A 19,491-nucleotide genomic window follows, 5' to 3' on the forward strand; every position below is an offset into this window, starting at 1 on the left:
AACCCGATTTTGCATATAGTTCTATAATTGGACTTAAATAAAAACATATTCGCAGGTGTTGTAGCGAATCGTGTGACTGTCCAGCCTTAACTGCATCTGTTGGCCTGCATAGAACACCTACTGCTTCCTGTTTCAGGCTACACGCTATGGGTAACAAGACCTGACAGGCCCCACATTTTCAGTGGCTTGGGTTTACTCTTCTGGGGTGCATGTCACTGTTGTAATGACAGTCCCCATCCTTGAGTTCCTTCTGTGTGCTCTTAATGACAGTAGCTCACTGACTCTGCAGGGTAGATACCCACCTCTTCCTGACACCAGTAACTGAAGCTGAGCAGGTGACTACAGGAATCTGGACACAACACGGAGGTTCCATTGGGAGCTTCCCTCCTGCCACAGGGCATCTCTGTGACTCACAGTTAATGCCACTCAGAGGGCCCAGACTCAGTCTTCCTCTACTTCTACCGCCCCTAATTCTCTGTTCTTAACCATTCTAGGAATGAGGGACGATTGTCTCTGTTTACATGTGGCCCTGGAGATGACTGTAGTCCACATTGCCTAGAGCAGGGCTGCTGGGAGACAGCCTCCAGGGAAGGCTGCATAAATGGAGGGATGTGTGGACAGCCTGGCTGGAAGGGTTCTGTCTCTCAGTTCACTATCCTGTGGGTTTTTTTAGAGCAAGGATGACTGAATAGAGAAAGGACAGTGTGAAAGGGACATATCCCCAGCAACTGAGGGAACATATAAAAGCCAAGTATGTCCTGGGTGACTTGGAATCTATTTCTTTTATTTGCTCCATTCTGTCCCTGGGAGTCCCCTCCTTGTTTCTGTGACTTGACTTCTTGAACAGTTTTGGATAAGTCATTTGTCACCCACCAATCATAGCAGCAGCTGTTGATACAGTTAGTGAACTTTATGTGACTCTGATTGGCATCCCTTGCACACGTGGGGACTCATGCCTCCGTCCTTGTCACCCAGGCCACCCTTTCCTGGCTGAGGGGACCACAAACACACTGCCATGCCTTACTCAGCAGATTCCAGAACAAAATACACATGTGCACAAATAAATGTCCTCACTGTGGAGAAACTTGCTTTCTTTTCATCGGCCAGCTTTCTCTTGATGCTTTACAAGTGCCCAGAACATTTGGACTGAAACAGATCTTGAACCCCTGTGGGCACAGGCCAGCCTGCTCACCCAGTTGGGTCCGGCATGCAGCTTTCTGGTCACTCACTGAGTTCTCTGCCCTTGGCCTGTATTGTTGAAGCAAGTTTCTGGAATCTGGCACCATAGGCTCCCTGTATGCTAGCTCTGACCTCATCTAACCCCACTGCCCTGGTGAGATCTAACACAAAGCTCACGTGGCAGAAAGAGGAAGTGCCAGGCTGAACCTCTTCCCTGTGGTTTCTTCTAGAAAAAAAAAATAGTAGAAACAAATACCAAAGCTTGGGGATCCAGACCTCATGCATTAAGCCCTCTGAGCCTGTCTGTCTGGTCCCGTGGGCTGCCTTTAGGTGATGAACAGAGAGGGTATAGACACAGACAGTTGATATATAAGTGTGAAGTGTAATTGGGTCCTTCGATTTTGTTTTGGTGACTCTCTAGTAGTGGCAGACAGGAGACAGGTGTGTCTTCCTCTGGCTTCATTGCACCAGTCGCTGTATGATGTGTGGCTGTGCAGTCTCGCTGGCCTCAGGTGACCTCAGGTGACCTGCTTGGCTTCCCCCATCTCAAGCCGTGCTCTCCTTGAAAAGACATGACAGATGTCTAAGACTTTCAGAGCCGTTTTCTGACCAAGCCAGCTCAGTCAGTCAACAGGTTCTCCAAGGCAGGAGTGGGGATTAAAAAGAAAAAGAGACAATTAGACAATACTGTAGCATGACCCCAGCCAGTTCTGAAGCTGAAGCAGGTTTTTTTTTTTTTCCCAGTCTGCTTTTATCCCACTTTAATTACATGCAAAATGATAAGATCAGTTCTGGGTCAAGGGACAAGCAAGGCAATAAACAAAATCCTGTAAACACCATTTTTAGGGGCTAGTCAGGATGACCAAGACAAAAGGAATGCCACACATGCCTCAGCTGAGCCTGCTCTGAGCTTTGCATTAACTCAAGTGTAAATGTTCATAATCTGGGCCTATTTCCTCAGTCCTGACCAAAGTCAGACTCCTGTCTTGCTTGAGCTTACTTCTTCTGTCCTGGCCCGATGTCAGATTCCCACCAAGCATCTGGAAGCAGTCCCCCAAAAGACTACGCACATCTCCCCAGGTTTTATTTCATATAACCCATCTTAGGTCGTTCTGACAAGAATGCCTTCCTTACCCGTCATGGAAAGTGCATTATCCAGACCAATGCTATTCTGTCTTAGGTTGGTAAGGCTCCGTGCAGAATCTTACCTGTTCTTGGCTTACCAACCTGTTCAATTAATAACTGTACATGGGGATCCATTTTTAGTTCCAAGCCATGTATTTTAGCCACCAAAATATTGATGTTGTTAAAGGCAAGTTTTATCACAATGGCAGGAATAAAAGTATTCCCAGGATGAGAAGGGCTAGCATGACCAAGCTATCTATGCCAGCCTTGAAGCTTGACCAAAACATTGACCTCAGGCCATGAATAATTTTATCAGCAATATTAGCAGCATCAAAGCTCAGCAGAGCAGCATTTTTCAAAATCATCATCTCGGTATGCAAAGTTAAAACATCCAGAGAGGTGTTAGAATTATGCCAAATACCCTGAAAGCATCCTCGAACCTTTCCCCAATTATATTGACTATCATTGTAAAGTTTAAAAGTAACACAAATCCACTGATGTTTAGCATGACACTTGAGATGTCTCCTTTTAAACTCTGAACTTCCTCCCCAATAATTTGAATAGTATCACAAAGAGCATCAATCTAATGTTCCAAACGCCTATCTAAATCCTTATGAATACTCAGAATATTAGTAACATTTTTTTTGCTAAATGAATGTAGCTGTTTTAACTTCTTGCATCAAAGCAATAGCAGAAGCAGTGGTGCTAGCTTTTAGTGCAATTCAAGCTTCTATGCCAGCAACAATCAAGCCCACTATCCTATTGCTTCTGCTTAAAGCCTGACTCGCTTCTTTCAGTATTTGCAAGCGTTTTTCAGAGCACCAAGGTCATGTCATACTCACAGGCAATAAAACAAAAGCTGATTGATAAACCACCATAATAGGCATGTCAGATTTCAACACATTAACAAAACGAGAATGTGTACAATCAATACAACTCACATTAAATACAAAAGTTATTTTAACATGGCCAATTAATAAAAGATTGGGAGCCTTAACACACGCACTAAAACATGTTCAATCCAGGTCCTGTCCCAATTTTATCGATTGCTAGCATATCTTCATAAAGAACTGCAGCTAACTTCCAAATATGTCTCTGAAAATGTCCAGCATCAGCCTTCTAAATGAAGACTGTTATTTCCAATATTGGATTGATTTCTAGATCAGTCCATGATTGAGTCAGAATAGCTGGTCACATTAAAGCAAAGAGAAGAGCCATTATAAACTTCTCCTTTTGATTAATTTTTCTAAGTCAGTTTCCACATTCTCCACGTTCTCTGTCCCACAAGGTCTAAAAGCTTGCAGCAAGGCAGCTTGTCCAATCTGGGATATGGGCAAGCAAAGGTGGGTCAGGAACAGATGTCCAGTACAGCTTCCCAGTCGCCATTGTCAGGGCACTCAGCAAGCTCACAGGTCAGCACCATTCTTTGTCCCAGCATCAGCTTGTCTCACCAAACACTCTGGCAGCTACCACACTCCTTCAGCATCTTGCAGAAAAAACACAAACATGCCCTCTTCCTCATATTAACTACCTGATCAAGACCATGCCATGTGCCAGTATGTGGCTCCTTCCATTTCACCTAGGCATAAATATGCCTGGTTGTAGGGTGGCATAGACACTCAGAGAGTTTCTTGGCATACAAATTTTAAAAATTCAAATATAAAGAACATGATTTAAATAATTGTGAGGTGTATGGGATATAACTTCCCCTTCTTATTTATGAAGATATTGTTTTAAAATTCTACAATACCTGTTTCACAATACCTTGTCCTTGGGGATTATAAGGGATCCCAGTAATATGGGTAATATTAAATTATCAACAAAGAATCTCAAATGCTCGACTGCAATAGCCAGGTCCATTACCTGTTTTAATCTGATTTGGAACACCAAGCCAAAAAAAAAAAAAAAAAAAAAAAAACCACAGGCAAAGACTAATTACATTTTTATTTGCTTCTCCCGTTAAATCAGTTGCAGTTAGAAAGCCTGAAAAGGTATCAATAGTCACACGTGCATATTTTAATTTTCTAAAATCAGAAATGTGAGTAACATGCATTTGCCATAATTGTGAAGCATAAGTCCTCGAGGATTAACACCATTATGTGGTACAGGTAGAAGCTGAGGACACTGAGAACAAGTCTTTACAATTTGACTTGCACATTCTCTAGAAATACCAAATTATTGTCTCAAGCTATTACTATTTTGATGATGTAAAGAACGGGATTGCATGGCCAAATGTTCCTGTGTAAGGCCTATATTCTGCCTGGTATACAAATCTGCTATGGCATTGCCTTTACTAAGGGGTCCAGGCAATCCCGTATGAGCTCTCGTGTCCTATAAAGTAAGGAACAGTACATTCTCTGAAATTAAGTTGTATTTGCATACATAGTCGCAAAATTTAGCAGTATTTAAAAAGGGAACAGTTTCAAGCGGTTGTAAACCATTAGCAATATATTGGCTATCAGTATACAAATTAAAAGCTTGATTTTTTCAACATTTCAAAAACAGTGGCTACAGTATGTAATTCTCCACCGTTTTCGAGTCTGCTTCATTAGGAGAGAATATAGTGAGCCTAAATGAGCACAGTTAGCAAGTGCATCTTTAAAGGCGGGCTTCTATTTATTGCTGTAGGCGTTGGCTGCCATTTCTGAGGTGTGGCTATAGTCCAGCTCTTCACTGAGCCACCCTGCCAATGAGCTGCAAGCAAGTGCATTCATTCTGTCCCAAGTCTGACCTCCCAGAGTCCTCTTACTCTGGTGGCCTAATGTTTTAGAGCTTATCTCAGTATCCACCGCTTTCATCTTTTCCTCTAGAACTTTCTGCCCCATAGAAATTGCAACAGCAACACAAATTATAGGTAAAATAACACACACCTCACACCTCACACCCAATTCATTGCTTGGCATTTGCCTGGGCTTGTGTTTGTTACCTAAGAAACACACACACACACACACACACACACACACACACACACACACACACACAGAGAGAGAGAGAGAGAGAGAGAGAGAGAGAGAGAGAGAGAGAAGAGAGAGAGAGAGAGACTTGTTTTTAATTTAATGCATAGATGGCTAAGAATAGATGCTTATAATTGATAAGAAAAATATAGCCAAGCACTAGTGGTTCAAGCTTTCAATCCCAGCACTTGGGAGTCAGAGCCAGGTGGATTTCTAAGTTCCAGGCCACCCTCATCTACAGAGTGAATTCCAAGACAGCCAAGACTACATAGGAAACCTTGTCTCTAAAAACCAAAAAATGAAAAAAAAAAAAAGAAAGAAAGAAAAGGAGGAGGGGGAGATAAAGAAAGGAATAGAGGGAGGGCTTAGAGGGAAAAAAAGAAAAATATAAAATGTTTTGCTGGTATTTGAAATACTTGGCGATCTCTGGCTGAGTAAATTCAGGCCGTGTGGAAAGACTAGAGAGTAGGCTGGTCAGAATGAGAACAAAGATGACGGTTTATGTCCAAGAGCATGTCTGCAGATCCATGCATAGAGTCATGTGCTCACACACACTCTATACATCATACATCTGCACACTCGCAGACACTCATAACAGCTTAGATTGGTGCAATATCTCATCCTCACCATATACACATCACAAAAGCAAATATGGGCACAGCCCTCACAGGTGTCTCATACCCTTCACTAAATGAACTACAGTGACCGGAAACTTAATAGACACCAATTTCTAAGCGAATAAATGACTTACAGATACACCTCCAAGCAGGGCCTTGTGCTCCTGTTAGAGGAAAGAGACATAGTTGCATAGTTAATAGATATTTTAATGTATCGTACAAGGTGCTCTGAGGGCAGATGGCTTTACAGAATGGACAGCTGACTTAGGAGAGAGAGGGAAGGGGGTTGAGCCTGCAGAGTTCCACCTCTTGAGAGAATGAGGGCTTTTGTAACTCCAGTCACTCGTCCTGTGTGAGAATACAGAGATGGCTCCGCAGAGGGACTCCCAGGGACGGAAGGTTATCGACGAGCCGACTTTGAAGGTCCACTTGAGCCCTGGGATTTGAAGCTGGCCCTACAGCCGGTTCTGCCAGGTATTTTCTGGATCGTAATAAATTCACAGCTCACTTGCCAGGCTGAAAGGCTCTTGCTGCTGGAGGACCAGGCAAGAGGCTGCTATAGAGAGCTGAATTTTTATCTAAGTTGATGCCATCTTTCCAAAGAGCTGTCAAAGCAAAGACTTAGAAAACAGACCTAAGTGCTCTTGGTATAGCCCAAGAGTCTGGACACACTATTGCTTAGAGAAAGATCTGTAGGAATCAGGCAAATTTTCATTTTTCCTATTCATCCAAGGCAGTCCAATAAGACATCAATTCTCTCTCTCAGGTACTATAAAAAATGAATCATTGTACTACATAAGTTAAAAAAAGGAAAAATAAAAACACTAAAGAATTAGTTTTGACCCAAGACCATACTTATCTGTCTGGGTGTTCCTGAGATGCCTCAGCAAACATAAGGCGGAATAAAATATTAGCATCACACTGTCATTTGCTTTGGTTTCTAACCCATGCAAATGGGAGAAAAATGCTAAGTATAAGAAACCAGTTTCTCCTCCAGAGCCCGTTTCGATGAATGGAAACTAAAAAAACGCTTGCATATTTCATTATTGAATAGTATTGGTGTGCTTCATGGAGTATGGCATGCATGAGGAACATACAGCCCTTGGGATATGAAAGGTCTCACAGTAGGTCCTGGGCTAGCCCAGGCTATGCACTTAGTAAGTTACTGGTAGAAGAATGATGAGGAAGGAAAATCAGAACTTGATTACAGTCTCTCTCTCTCTCTCTCTCTCTCTCTCTCTCTCTCTCTCTCTCTCTCTCTTGCTCTGTTGCATAAGGTACGCTTTCCTGGTGTGGCAATCTCTTCTTGAGAAAGTCACTTAATCTTGAAACTCAATTTTTTTTCAACCATGAGATGCATTATAGTGCACGATTAAGTAAGTGAGCATGCATCTAAACTGGAAAGCCCACTTTTAAACATTACTTAAGTAATAAAAGTCACATATGCTTTGGACAAGACGTTTTACAATATCCGGGAGTGCTTTAAGATATAGTATAAGTGTGGTCTGAACCCCCAGAAGTAACTTGCTGCTGCTGACCTTTATTTATTTTTGCATTTAGACCTAAACAAATGCATGCAGGTTGGCTTATCTTAAAACAAAACAAAACAAAACAAAACAAAACAAAACAAAAAAACCTGCTTCAACATTTACAGCATGTTCTAAATTGGTAAATCATTTTAGCCAAAGAGACCAATTGCATCTTGGAAAATGGAATCTGCGATGGAGACCTGGCTGGTTTCAGAAAATGTTGTAGGGTTGTAGGTATCTTACTACTTTTAAATGTTGCAGGAGGAGAATTCCATGCAGTTAAATTTTACCTTAAACTGTTCCAGTCTAGATAGGACTCTGGTTTCAGCCCCCTCAACCGCCACAAACAGACACGAAGGCAAAGTAACATTCATTTATTTATTCTTTTATTTTAAAAAATGTTTTATACTTTCTGTGTACAGAGCCATCAGTCAGCCAGCAGGAGAACAACAGTCTGTCCGTGACCAGGGCTGTTTGCAGATACACCTGTAAAGTATGCTCCGAGAGGGGTGTGCCATCTGAACTTCAGCCCTGAAGATTGGGTAGAATTTACACACACAGGATAAACCTGCGCTTCTTACTGAGACTCAGAATTGTTGACATTACACAGACCAGGATTACTTCTTTCCAGAAACTTCTTTTCCCCTGTCAATGTTTTTCCTTCCGCTATCCCAGATGGCTTTGAAGAGAACGGAGGAATCTAAACTTCTCCATAGCCATCAGGGTTTGCGAGCCTGTCACTGAGCTGTCACGTAAGAGTCTTTCCTCTGCTCTCTTGTGTCCTCCTTGTCAGTAAGGCTCCTGGTTCACAGAGGCCGTGGAGCAGCCATGAGGAAGCTGTGTGCAGTGAAGAAGGGGTATTCTGGAGCCACCGTGCAGTGACTCTGTCCTGGGTAGAAAGTCAACATAAAGGACGGAATCATCACATCCAGGCTGCAAAAGCAGCACCGTTTGCTCTCGGGTTTTAGTAGCTCAGGTCCCAAATGGTGGTGTGGTTTGCACAAACACAGAGACACGGATATTGGCTGAGTTCCTTATGGAAAGGACCCAGCCATTCTGGGTCTGCTCTGGTGCTCACTAACATCCCTAGAGGCTACCGCATGTGTATGTGTGCCTGGGTTCATTAACTGCGAAGCTCTGTGGGGGTGAGTCACTTGGTCCATGACTCAGTTCTTCCCTGCATCTGGACTTTGTTGAGGTAGCAGACTCATTATAATGTAGCCCAGGCTGGCCTCAAACTAAAAAGCTTCCTCCTTCTGCCTCCCAAGTGCTAGATTATAGGCATGCACTTCTATTCCTGGCTACCATAATTCTTTAAGACTTATTTTCTTATCTCTCTCTCTCTCTCTCTCTCTCTCTCTCTCTCTCTGTGTGTGTGTGTGTGTGTGTGTGTGTGTGTGTGTGTGCGCGCGCGTGTGTGTGTGCATGCCTGTATACGTTCACATTTAGCACATGTGTGCAAGTGCCCACAGAGACCAGAAGAGGGCATTGGATCCTCGGAGACTGGAGATTTAGAGAGTGGTGAACGGCATGCAGGTGCTAGGAGTTGAACCTGGGTCCTCAGCAAGAGCAGAAAGTGCTCTTAATTGTTGAGTCTTCTCTCTAGCCCTAGCTCTGGGCTTCTGGTGTTGCCAGACTGTAGAGAAAGGACACCAGGACGGTGGAGAACCAATGTGTTCCATCTCCTCAGCTGGTGCTGCTGACATCTGAGCTCGGCTGACATCTAACTCACGTAGGTGCCTTTGACTGAGTGGGTAAGAGGCAGCTCAAGTTAAATGGTGGCCACACTGCTGCATACGGTCACCAGGCGACATCTGCTTATGAAACTGTACATCTCTGCATTTGCTTTATGTAAATTCATCCTTACCTTAAAAAAAAAATTCAGTCTGGTGACCTCACTAACAAATCCTTGTACATTTAGGTTTGGGGATCGCACCAGGGTGACAGAGGTGTCCCTAGGTTTGGGGATCACACCATGGTGACAGAGGTGCCCCATAGTATGTGGCGATGCTTGTTCTCATGCCCCCCCCCCCAGGCTTCTTCAGAGTCCCTTCTTTTTCCATGGATAGAGAGAGAACTTCCTGTCCCTTCTCAAATCCTCCATCCTGCCTGGGACTTTTCCTGGGACAAAAGGACAACATTAAACTTACCCTAAGCCATGCAGGCCTCCCTGGCATGTATGGCACCCACCTTGGGTTTGACCCCCACTGTAACATGAAATATTTTTTTTAAAAAAGCAATTCACAGTATTGCTGGCAAGGCATCTGTGGGCCTTGTTCTCATCTCGTGGATACTCTCTGACCCGGAGCTCTGAAATCTCTCCACCCAACTCCTCCCTAAGTTCCCACTGGCCGGTCGATACCACAACAGCCCCATGCCTCCAAATTCCCACAGCCTTTTAGGGCGCACTTCTTGCAAACCCACACTTGGCTTGCCCTACCTGTCTCTTTGGAACACAGTTGAGTCGCTGCGTGAAGGAAAACATCACACAGACTTAGTTCAGAATCAGCAGGTAACTCAATCGTTGGGCGCAGCTGCTAGCATCCTAATTTATAAGCCATTCAAAGTTAAATCCTCTGGTAGCGGATCCAAGTGGATCTGCCCCCTCAAACAGGACCTCTGTTACCTGCATTCTCACCTCCGTGCTCCCATCCTGACATACCGAGGCTTTCGATAGGACCCAGGAAGAATAACACTACACACAATGACCACAGCCGAAGCTGTCACTGGGCATCGTCTGTGTGCCTAACACTGTAGTAAATGCCTTCTATGGCTGTGTCCAGGCCTCATGTCACCTGAGAGAGGACTCTGCCACAATTACCACAGCCGCAGCTGTCACTGGGCATCATTTATGTGCCTAACACTGTAGTAAAAGCCTTCTATGGCTGTGCCCAGGCCTCATGTAGCCTGGGGGAGGTCTCTGATTTAACTCTGCTTAGGTTTATTCCCTAACTGGAAGGAAGATCTTGAATGGTGGTTCTGGCTGAGGCACACTATGTGGTAAAGAACTTCTTTATGCCCTAAACTGATAGCAAATAGATGGCCCCTTAAGCCCGCTCTGCAAGAACAGGTAACTTTGGCTCTTTGATGCCACCACCAATTGTCCGTTTGCAAGGACAGGAGTGATTGTGAGCCCAACAGAGGCCTTTTGGCTAAATCGTAACCAAAGTGCCCAGAATCTGTAAAACCACTCTAGAGCAAACGGGACCACCACCCCCTCTAAGGTTTCCACCTGTCACCACAATCTGGTAGCACTCACTGCAGGACTCTAGGGTCCTTGATAAGATCATTGCAGCTGTGAGTCACACTCAGTCAACTATAATTAACCATGCCAAATGGCTGGCTGGCTTGGCTACTCGTTCTCTGGCTCACCCTCTTGAATCTAAATAATAGTATGAAAATAATTCGAATCACACGTGATCCGAATCAGAAAGTTGGAATGTGCTGGCTCAGCAATGTCTGGCTTTGATAGGGAATACTGGGAATTGTTGAAATGTCTACCCATGTGAAAGGAAAGAAGGAAGGGCCAGGAGACAGTGCTAACCAACCCCAAGGGCCTAAGTCTTCTAGCTCTTCCAAGATTAGAGACAATGAGCCGTCCACCCACCAGCTGCCCGCTAATCTCAGTGAGAGTCATGATGGAGCCCTGGGAAGAAGACATCCTTGTTGGATTGCCATGGAGAAGGAAATGACAAGGATCCAGCGTCGTTTGCTGGTCTGGTGCTTCCTGGGGCTTCTGAAGAAAGAGCAGGAATAGATGTGAGTTTGTTCTTGCCGCAGAGCAATGCAGGGTGCCACACCCCCATGCCTTGCCTATTGGTGTCCCTCAGAGGAGGCTCAACCCCTGTATGGCAGAGGTATGTGGTGTGGCCTGCAGGTACTTGCAGCAGCCAGGAGCATCAAGAACTTCTCTGTGTGATAGGAGTGTTTAGCAGCTTTATGGGTTCTTGGAGATGGCCTGTTCCATATGGGTCTCTCACCCACCAAACCAACCTCTATGAGGATAGAGTAGACAGAAAATTCTGAAACTCTCCATCGCTCAGTGTATTTATTTGTACTATAAAAGTTACCATGAGCAACGTGGTCTGAACATGTAAGGAATGGTATTGGCCAAGGAGAGATGCTATATGATGCCAGCTTGGACAAACCTTGAAGACACTGTGCCAGTTGAAAATGGCCAGTTCTCACAGGCATTTATATTCCATTGACATATCTAAAGAGACAGTAAATTAAAGATTGCCAGGGACAGGGGGCTGGGGGAAGTGGAAGACACCTGATAGGGGTGCACCACCACAAAATGACAAAATGTTGTGAAATTGCTGGTGAAGATGGTTCCCCAACTCTGCCAACAGCACACTTCCAATGGTGCATCCTCCCCACCCACTGAAGATACCACTTAAGAAATGCTGCAAACTTAAAGGTTCAAAATGTTCACAAGAAAAGGGGGGAGTTTATAATATCATGCTACCACAATACTTCTTGGTTTTACACATCTGATCTTCACCTGTCTTTTGATGTGAACGTTACACTGCATGCTTCAGAAAGGCTTTTTTTTTTTTTTTTGGTAGGAAACTTGAATCTGTTTTGTCTCTTCATCTCTTCCATCATCTTCTCTACTGCACCCATTTGCTTTCCAAAGGAGGCACTGAGGCTTCCAGATGTGTCCGGATGGCATTTCTCTAGACAGTCTCTATAGCGTGAGAAATGGAGGTTTCTTGGGAGTGAGGCTATCATCTTCGAGTTAGAATTTCTTGCTGTGAAATATGTATGTGTTCCTTCTCTAACCGGCTCCTCTCTAACAGCTTGGGGGGAGTAAGGCAAGTGCAATGAGGGGGGTGGAGAAGCATGTATGCTAACCCAGGTTTCTGCAGTCAAACATGTCCCTCTGTTATCTCTGCCTGCACACACATGTTCAGGCATTGTGCACCTATGCAGACACCTTACATGTAAGTGCCAAACACGTTAGTCATAGCTCAGAGCAACCGTGGGTAAGCCCAAGAACTGCATCTGCTTTTAAGATTTACCATGCCAAGTGATCACGTGTTAGCGTGAGTGGTTCATGTGTTCATAGCACACGGCTATGGTGCATGGACACACTGGACACATGAGTGTTGGAAATTGTTTCAACACAGGCGAGGAGGCAAGGATGATTTAGTCGTAAACTAATTACCCATGATTCATAGTTAACGCGTGGGAAGCAGTGTTTGCTTTGGGCCTCTTTAATTTGCTTTGTTGGGAATGAAATATTGGACAGAGCTGAAGTGTCCCAGTGCCTGTGGAGGTGGCTCTGCTCTTTGTCCTAGTGGTGGCAACTAAGCTGAAGTAAGTGCTTTCACAACCGTGTGATTTTTTTAAAAATTTATTTATTTACTGTATGAGTGCTCTGCTGCATATACATCCGCCTGCCTGAAGAGGGCATCAGATCCCCCTATAGATGATCATGAGCCACTATGTGGTTGATGGGAATTGAACTCATGACCTCTGGAAGCACAGCCCCTGCTCTTAACTGCTGAGCCATCTCACTAGCCCCAGTCATGTGATTTTTTTTAAAAGTAATCTTTGCAGAGGTCCCTGTATACCTGAGGGAAACAGTGTACATTATTACTCATTTGAATGAAGCTTGCTTATTTTGTTTTGTTTTTCTTTTTCGTTTGTTTTTGTTTGTTTGTTTTTGAGGCAGGATTTCTCTGTGTAGCCCTGGCTTCCTGGAACTGTCTCTGTAGACAAGGTTGTCCTCAAACTCACAGATCTTCCTGCTTCTGCCTCCCAAGTGCTGGGATTAAAGGCATGAGACAGCTTGAGATACCACAACCAGGCCTGAAGCTTGCTTTTGAAAGGCAACTTTGTGTTTAAGATTTGTCTGCATTGATACAAAATGAGTTCCTTCATGCTAACTGTTGCTGATAACCCCTCTAGGACATTATCATGTATTTTCAATCCATTCGTTTGCTGGAGGACATTTAACTTGTTTTAAACTTTTTATTGCCACAGAGTGCAAGTGCATAGCATTCCTTCCAGGTGTGTTGTCTATCCATAGAAAATGAATGTCAGCTTAGCCATTCGTTGACAAATTGTCCTTAGGCTAGGCCATGATAGTCCACACTCCCAATAGCAGCTTACAATACTGTGCTCATATCGTTAGCAGCACTCAGTAAAGCCAGGGGTCCAGTTTTCTGCCTCTCCCCATTAGTATAGCAGGGCATCTGGTCATTTAAATCTGTAGTTTTCTGATTGCCTGTAATGTGCGAGTTCCTGTTAGGATCACCAGTAACTTTATATTCCCCAAGAAGAAACTGTTCCCATCTTCTGTTTTATTTTGTTTTTCTGTCTTTGGTCTGTTGCTGACTGAAAGGTGATAGTATCTGCTATATACTGCGTGACTAGGGAGTGTTATTCTGTTTCAAGTCTCTTTTTAAATTTTAAAATAAAACCCTTGTGTTTCTTTTCTTATACTCAAGTCGAATTTTCCCACAGCACGGCAACTGGTGAACCTGAGCTCCTGTGATGATCAGTTCAGTTTGTCCCCATTGAGCCTGCGCTTTCAAAAGGGCCTGGAATTCTTTTTTGTCAGTTAAGGTCCCTGAGCCAATTTATGCTGCTGTAAAATTACATTCACTGTGAAATAAATGCATCCCGTGGAGCAAGTTCCTGTCTTCTGTATCAGCAGTTTCCAGTATTGTTTTTGTTTTTTTGGTATTCACTTTTATGGTTTTTAAGATTAGCTTTTCTAACTCCACAACAAACCTATTGACTATCGAATGGAAAAATGCAGTGATTTTTAAAAATGACTTTTCCTTTCAAATGGTAATAGATGTATTCAAGGTTTTGTTTTGGTTTGTTTTATCTCTTCCAGAGTTTTATGAAATAAAAGTTACCTTAAAGAAATTCTTAGGGAACAGACCTCTGGCTGAAGTTTGGGACACATCCAGGTAGTTTTCTATAGCACTAACATTTGCATGTTGTGTTGGAGTCTGAGTCTCCCTTATACCCAAGATGACCTTGAACTCTCAACCCTCCTGTCTGAGGCTCAAGTGCTAGATGGCAGGTGTACACACCATGCCTGAGTTGTAAAATGATTTTGACCAGGAGACTGCAACTGTCTACAGCTCCATTCCCCTGCCCCTTAATAGAATTAGTATATTAACCAAAAATTAAATACTTAATTTTAAAGTTAGAAATAAAAAAGGGGGTCGTTGCGTGACAGATGGGGGATTTATTGTTCGGTAGTTGATGCCAGCCAATGTCTAGTCTTTAGGCGAGTACATTTGCGGTTCTCATTTGAGTCTAAAGAGCTGATCTCGAAAATGCTGGCAGAGTGAGCTACACTTGCTGGGAGCTCATTTATTCCTGCTTTTTCCATTCTAATTTTGAAGATCGTTGATAAAGATGTCACATTTGCATGAGGCACCCTGGCTGGCTGAGGAGAAAACAGCTGTCAAGGTCATTGCCAGAGTTTATTCTCGACACTGCTCCAGTTTCCCCAGGAATTACCAGGTCGCTGGCTTGATGATGCCCCGGGCTAAGTGTCTAACAAGCAATCTCCAGCCCGTGGAGGAAGAGGATGCTCGGGGCTTGCTGGGGGCTTGTAGAATGCAGCTCAGCCTTGGGTCTGTCCAAGGGCTTTGTTCAAGCTTCTCTTGGCTCAGGGTAAGATGTGTTTGGGGGCTGCGAACAGTGGCTGGTGGATAAGCCTAAAGCTTAGTATCCATCAAGAACTTCTGAGAGCCCAGTCCTGTCAGTAAAAGTCTTCGGTGTTTGAACTACCAGGCTAATTTTTTCAGGCTTTCTTTGCTCCGTGTGGCCGAGGTTTTCTGCCTGGGGCTGTTGTTCACGTGGCCTCTGTTTGGGTTTGGGTGTGAAAATGTTCTGTAGGGCTTCCATGTTCAAACACTTGGTAACCAGCTGGTGGCACTGTTGTGGAAGTTGGAGAAATGTTCCGAGGTATGGGTCTAACTGGAAGGAGTGGGTTGCTAATGCGCAAGCGCTGGGGATGATAGCTGGGCCCAACTTGAGTTCAAGCTCTTGGTTCTCTCGTCTCCCGAGAAGGGAGCAGCCCCAGGTACATGTTCCTAACATGATGGACTTGAACTGTGTTATTCCCTCAAACTGTGAGCCAAACAGTTTCTGCAGGAGCGTTTCGTAAGGAGAAAAGATGAGTGGGTAGCCACTGTTGCCAAACAATGAGTTTTGATATCTGGACCTTGTTGTTTTGTCTCAGGAATGAGTTAGGCATAAGGAAGTGGCCAAATAAAGGAATAGATCTTAGGGTCTAGGCTTAGGAATGCAATCTAGTCGTTTAGCAAGGGAGAGGGAAGTAGGAAGGGTAAGACCTGCCGGGGCCTTGTTTGCCATGCTCAGGCCTGCTGGAGCCCTTCATCTGGGGCCTGGGGCCTGTTGAGTTGGTCTCACCCTGCTGAGTCTGTCCCTCCTCACCATGCCCTGCCTCCTCACCATTCTTCCTTTCTCTTCCTGGCTCCACATGAGAAAACCCCTGAAGGTTAAAGCAACGAAGCACCCCCACTGTGGCTGAAAACAAGTACTCTGAAGGGCTTGAACTCTTTGTGAGATGTGTTATGAAGGACTCAGACTCCCTTGGTAAGAGTTCAAATTAAAGCAACCAAAAGAACCCCTATTTTACCCTGAAATTGCTATGCTAAAGTTTAGGTTTACCAAATAGTAGAATTAAGGTATAATTATTAACATTACCAAGCTGGTTAGTCACTCCTCGAAAGCACACACCACAGGGCACCCTCCCATAGCACTGAATGTACATTCAAAGGAAGGTTTGACTGATGGAAAGTCCATTGACACCCTGAAAACACAACTTTTGTAGAGAAAGAAACCTCAAACATGCTTTGTTTAAGTGAGATTGTGCCACAAAACACCAAGAACCTATTATAGACAACATTTTCCTGTTTGCAAGGAGCTCAGAAAATATCTGGGTGAAACACAAGCAAGCCACATAAAATTGTAGGTTACAGTAGGAGTGTGCCCTCTATGTGGTGGGTAGCGTTCTTCCACTTGCTTCAAGGACAAGAGGGTTGACCTTGCTGCCTTTCTTGACTTTACTGATCAGTGCTTGAAGTAAGAGTCCCAGATGGCTCTACACTAAGCCTATAGCAGCTAGTCTCCACTGTCAGCCTTTGGGTTAGATTTTTAAGGGATTCTTAACTCTGACGCCCCTTCTTCATTGTTCTATAGAGACCTGAAGGCCTACGCAAATGAACATTTAATATTCCCGTGGTAGTGGTGGTAGTGGGTGTGTGTTGCTCAACTCTGGGTGTTAGTGTATATTTGTTCTATTTACCTGTGATATTCAGAAGTTGGACTGTGTATCTTCCTACTGCTCTCACCTTTAGTTCGCTATCTCACTGAACCCACAGCTCCTTATCCTGGTTAGGTTTGCTGGCCAGCAAGCTCTGAGGCCACTTGTCTCTACGTTCCCTGGTTCTGGGGTTACAGATTTAATAGCATTATGTCCAACTTAACACGCCGAGCCATCTCTCTGGTTCCATACTGGTGATTTTGAGGGACATACCAGGCAAATCTCAGAACCAACCAGGACTTGGAAGCTCAGGACCATCCCCATAGCGTCGTATATGAGGCCAAGGGAAGAACAGTGAATACACACACACACACACACACACACACACACACACACACACACAGGACAAATGCCATAGTCAGGGACAGACCAGTTAGTGAAGTTGACTAGACTATACTCCTTTCTTCCCTTATTCTCCCCTCCCCCTTTCCTATCCATGTCCCCCTTCCAAAATATCTCCCAGGCATGCCTAACCCATGGTCTGCCAGCTCTAGAATAGCTACAAATGGGGTCAAACATAAAATTGTAGGTTTACTTAAAACATTATGAGATTTTTATTTATTTTTTTTTCAAAATTTAAAACTATTGCTCAATATTCAGGTATGAACTTTGTAAATGACAACGTCATACCACAGTGTCAAGGGTTGGACGTGCCTAACTCCCACACTGTAGTCACCACCTAGAGTCTCCACTGAGCCATGCTGCCCCCAGTAAGGAAACACAAAAGACATTAAACCAGAGCATTTGCTCTGCGTAACAGGCAGATGGTGGATCAGGAGCTATTGGCTTGGTTGTTGCCTCTGTCCCTAAATCTCTCTCCTGACCTCTGCTGACAGGAGTGCTCCTCAACACGGACTGTGCAGCAGAGTCCTCTGGGGACTTGTAACCCAATCCATGTGCCTCTCTCACCCCAGCAAGCATGACTCGGTTGGCTGGCCAGCACCAGGCATGGGGTTATTCTCCAAGTGGGTGTATTGTTGCCAGTTGGGAGCTAGGGTCATGGAGCATCAATTCTCAGTATTTTATGTGTCTGCTGACCCTCATCTGGTGGTTGATATAGCAAGTCTCAGTGGGGGTCATGTATTCCAAGAGGTAAGTGAACTCCTCTGCATGGCAGCTCAGCACCTTTCCTCCTGCCATCCCACCTACCATCTCTGCCGATTACCTTTAAAGAAACATGAGGAGATACAAATGGTTACTGGTTGGATGGTATTGACAGAGAGTCCTGAAAATCCAGTTCTAGCCATTTACTTAAAGAAAACTAGAGAAAAGAGAAGGGGATCCCTTATGCAGCACAGGCCCACTGGGAAGGTTTGGGGGGGGGTACAATCAAGAGTGTCCTGTTTAAGCCTTGAAGGAACAAAATGAAGGGCAGGAAATATGTGACATCGAAGCAGAAGATGACTTGGGGTAAAGTCCAAGTGTGAAGATCTGAGTCTGTGTCCACAGAGCCCTACTGGAGCTGGGCGTATACGTCTGGAATCCCAGAACTCCTACAGCATGCTGGAAGGAGACAGGAGTGTCCCCAGAAGCTCATCCATCCAGCTAACTTGGCAGATTCAGTAGTGAGCAAGAAAGACCATCTCAAGCAAGGTAGAGGTGAAGACCAATACCCGTGCTTGTCCTCTGCTCAACCCCCTCACACTCGAACATAAAAGGAAGTGTCCGTACATAGTTAAACAGTGTTGGTCAAACTGCACTCTCTGATGGTTATCGCTAGACAGGTCTATGGGGCTCTGCCAGCTCTTGAGACATCACCATCACTAGAGGTGGCATTCAGGTGGCTCCCACCACAACGTGACTGCTCATGGTCAGAGAGGCTGCTCAGCTACCGTCCGGGCAATTCCTCCCATTCGGTAGGTCTGAGGAGGGTAGCCTCATTGTGAGGTGATGGGGCTGCAAGCCTTCCTGTTCTGGGAACCTTAGCTATTCTTATTTTGACATCTTCAGCCTTTGAAAAAGAACCAGCGAGGTTAGGGGCCAGCAGCCTGGTATCATCAGTTTTTAGACAGACAGTCCGTAAATGATTAACCCGTGTACAAGCAGAGCAGAGACAGATACCAAATGAGAGCAGAGATGCCAGGCCTCAGCCTACATTTAGTTACCCTCTGGCCATCTGCAAGCCCAAGGAAGGAGTCAGTGGTTGGCGGCCTGTCTGGTGCACAGCAGGTGCTCCGAGGGCGGAGGGCCAATCTGGCTGCTCTGTTCACTGGAGCTGTTTTCCCTTTTGTGTGCTCAGTTTTTATAGCCAGCCGTTTGTTGTGTTCTGCCAGTCTCCTACTCACGGTGTAGCTCAGCTCCTTAGTACGCGCAAGAGGCTAACCTCGGGGATCCCTCCTGATGCTTACTGGAGATGCTCAAGCATCCGTCTCCCTGGAGACGCCCTTAGCTATCTTGACTGTGGGGCTTTTGGAATGACTCCTCCTTGCTTAACAAAGACATTTCCAGCCATCCCAGTGACTCAGGAGACCATCAACTACCCGCGGCAGAAGCTCACTGTTCTCAGCTCTGGGTCTGTCCACATAGTCTAAGAGTGTGTCGGGACTACAGATTCTCAGATTCATAGACCAGACTTGCTGAACAGAAGCCCTGAGATCGATCAAGCACCTATCTGCTTTGTTGGGCCCATAGTGCTCAAGGCCCAGACCTAGTGCTCTGTGTGTGTGTGCATATGCATGCACATTTGTGTGTCTGTGTCTCTCTGTATGTGTGCGTGCATGTGTACATGTGTATGTGTGTCTGAGTGTGTGTATGTAGGCACA

The 19,491-nt window shown here is 44.8% G+C and overlaps 1 protein-coding gene across 4 annotated transcripts in view; it reads left to right on the top strand.

The window, feature by feature from the left end:
• The window catches only part of Prkce (protein kinase C, epsilon), a 490,135-nt gene that overhangs the window by 278,171 nt on the left and 192,473 nt on the right, over positions 1 to 19,491 (top strand). Inside the window, exon 1 of one of the 4 annotated variants that reach the window (XM_006523833.2) lies at positions 15,963 to 15,999. The exons of the other annotated variants lie outside the window; for them this stretch is intronic. Within the exon in view, the coding sequence (XP_006523896.1) occupies positions 15,978 to 15,999 (22 nt within the window). The 5' untranslated portion in view covers positions 15,963 to 15,977. Of the gene's footprint in view, positions 1 to 15,962; positions 16,000 to 19,491 lie in introns of those variants that run through there. 4 annotated transcript variants of the gene reach the window in all.

This window comes from Mus musculus, chromosome 17 (assembly GCF_000001635.26).
Source record: "Mus musculus strain C57BL/6J chromosome 17, GRCm38.p6 C57BL/6J".
In the NCBI taxonomy this organism is placed as follows: domain Eukaryota; kingdom Metazoa; phylum Chordata; class Mammalia; order Rodentia; family Muridae; genus Mus; species Mus musculus.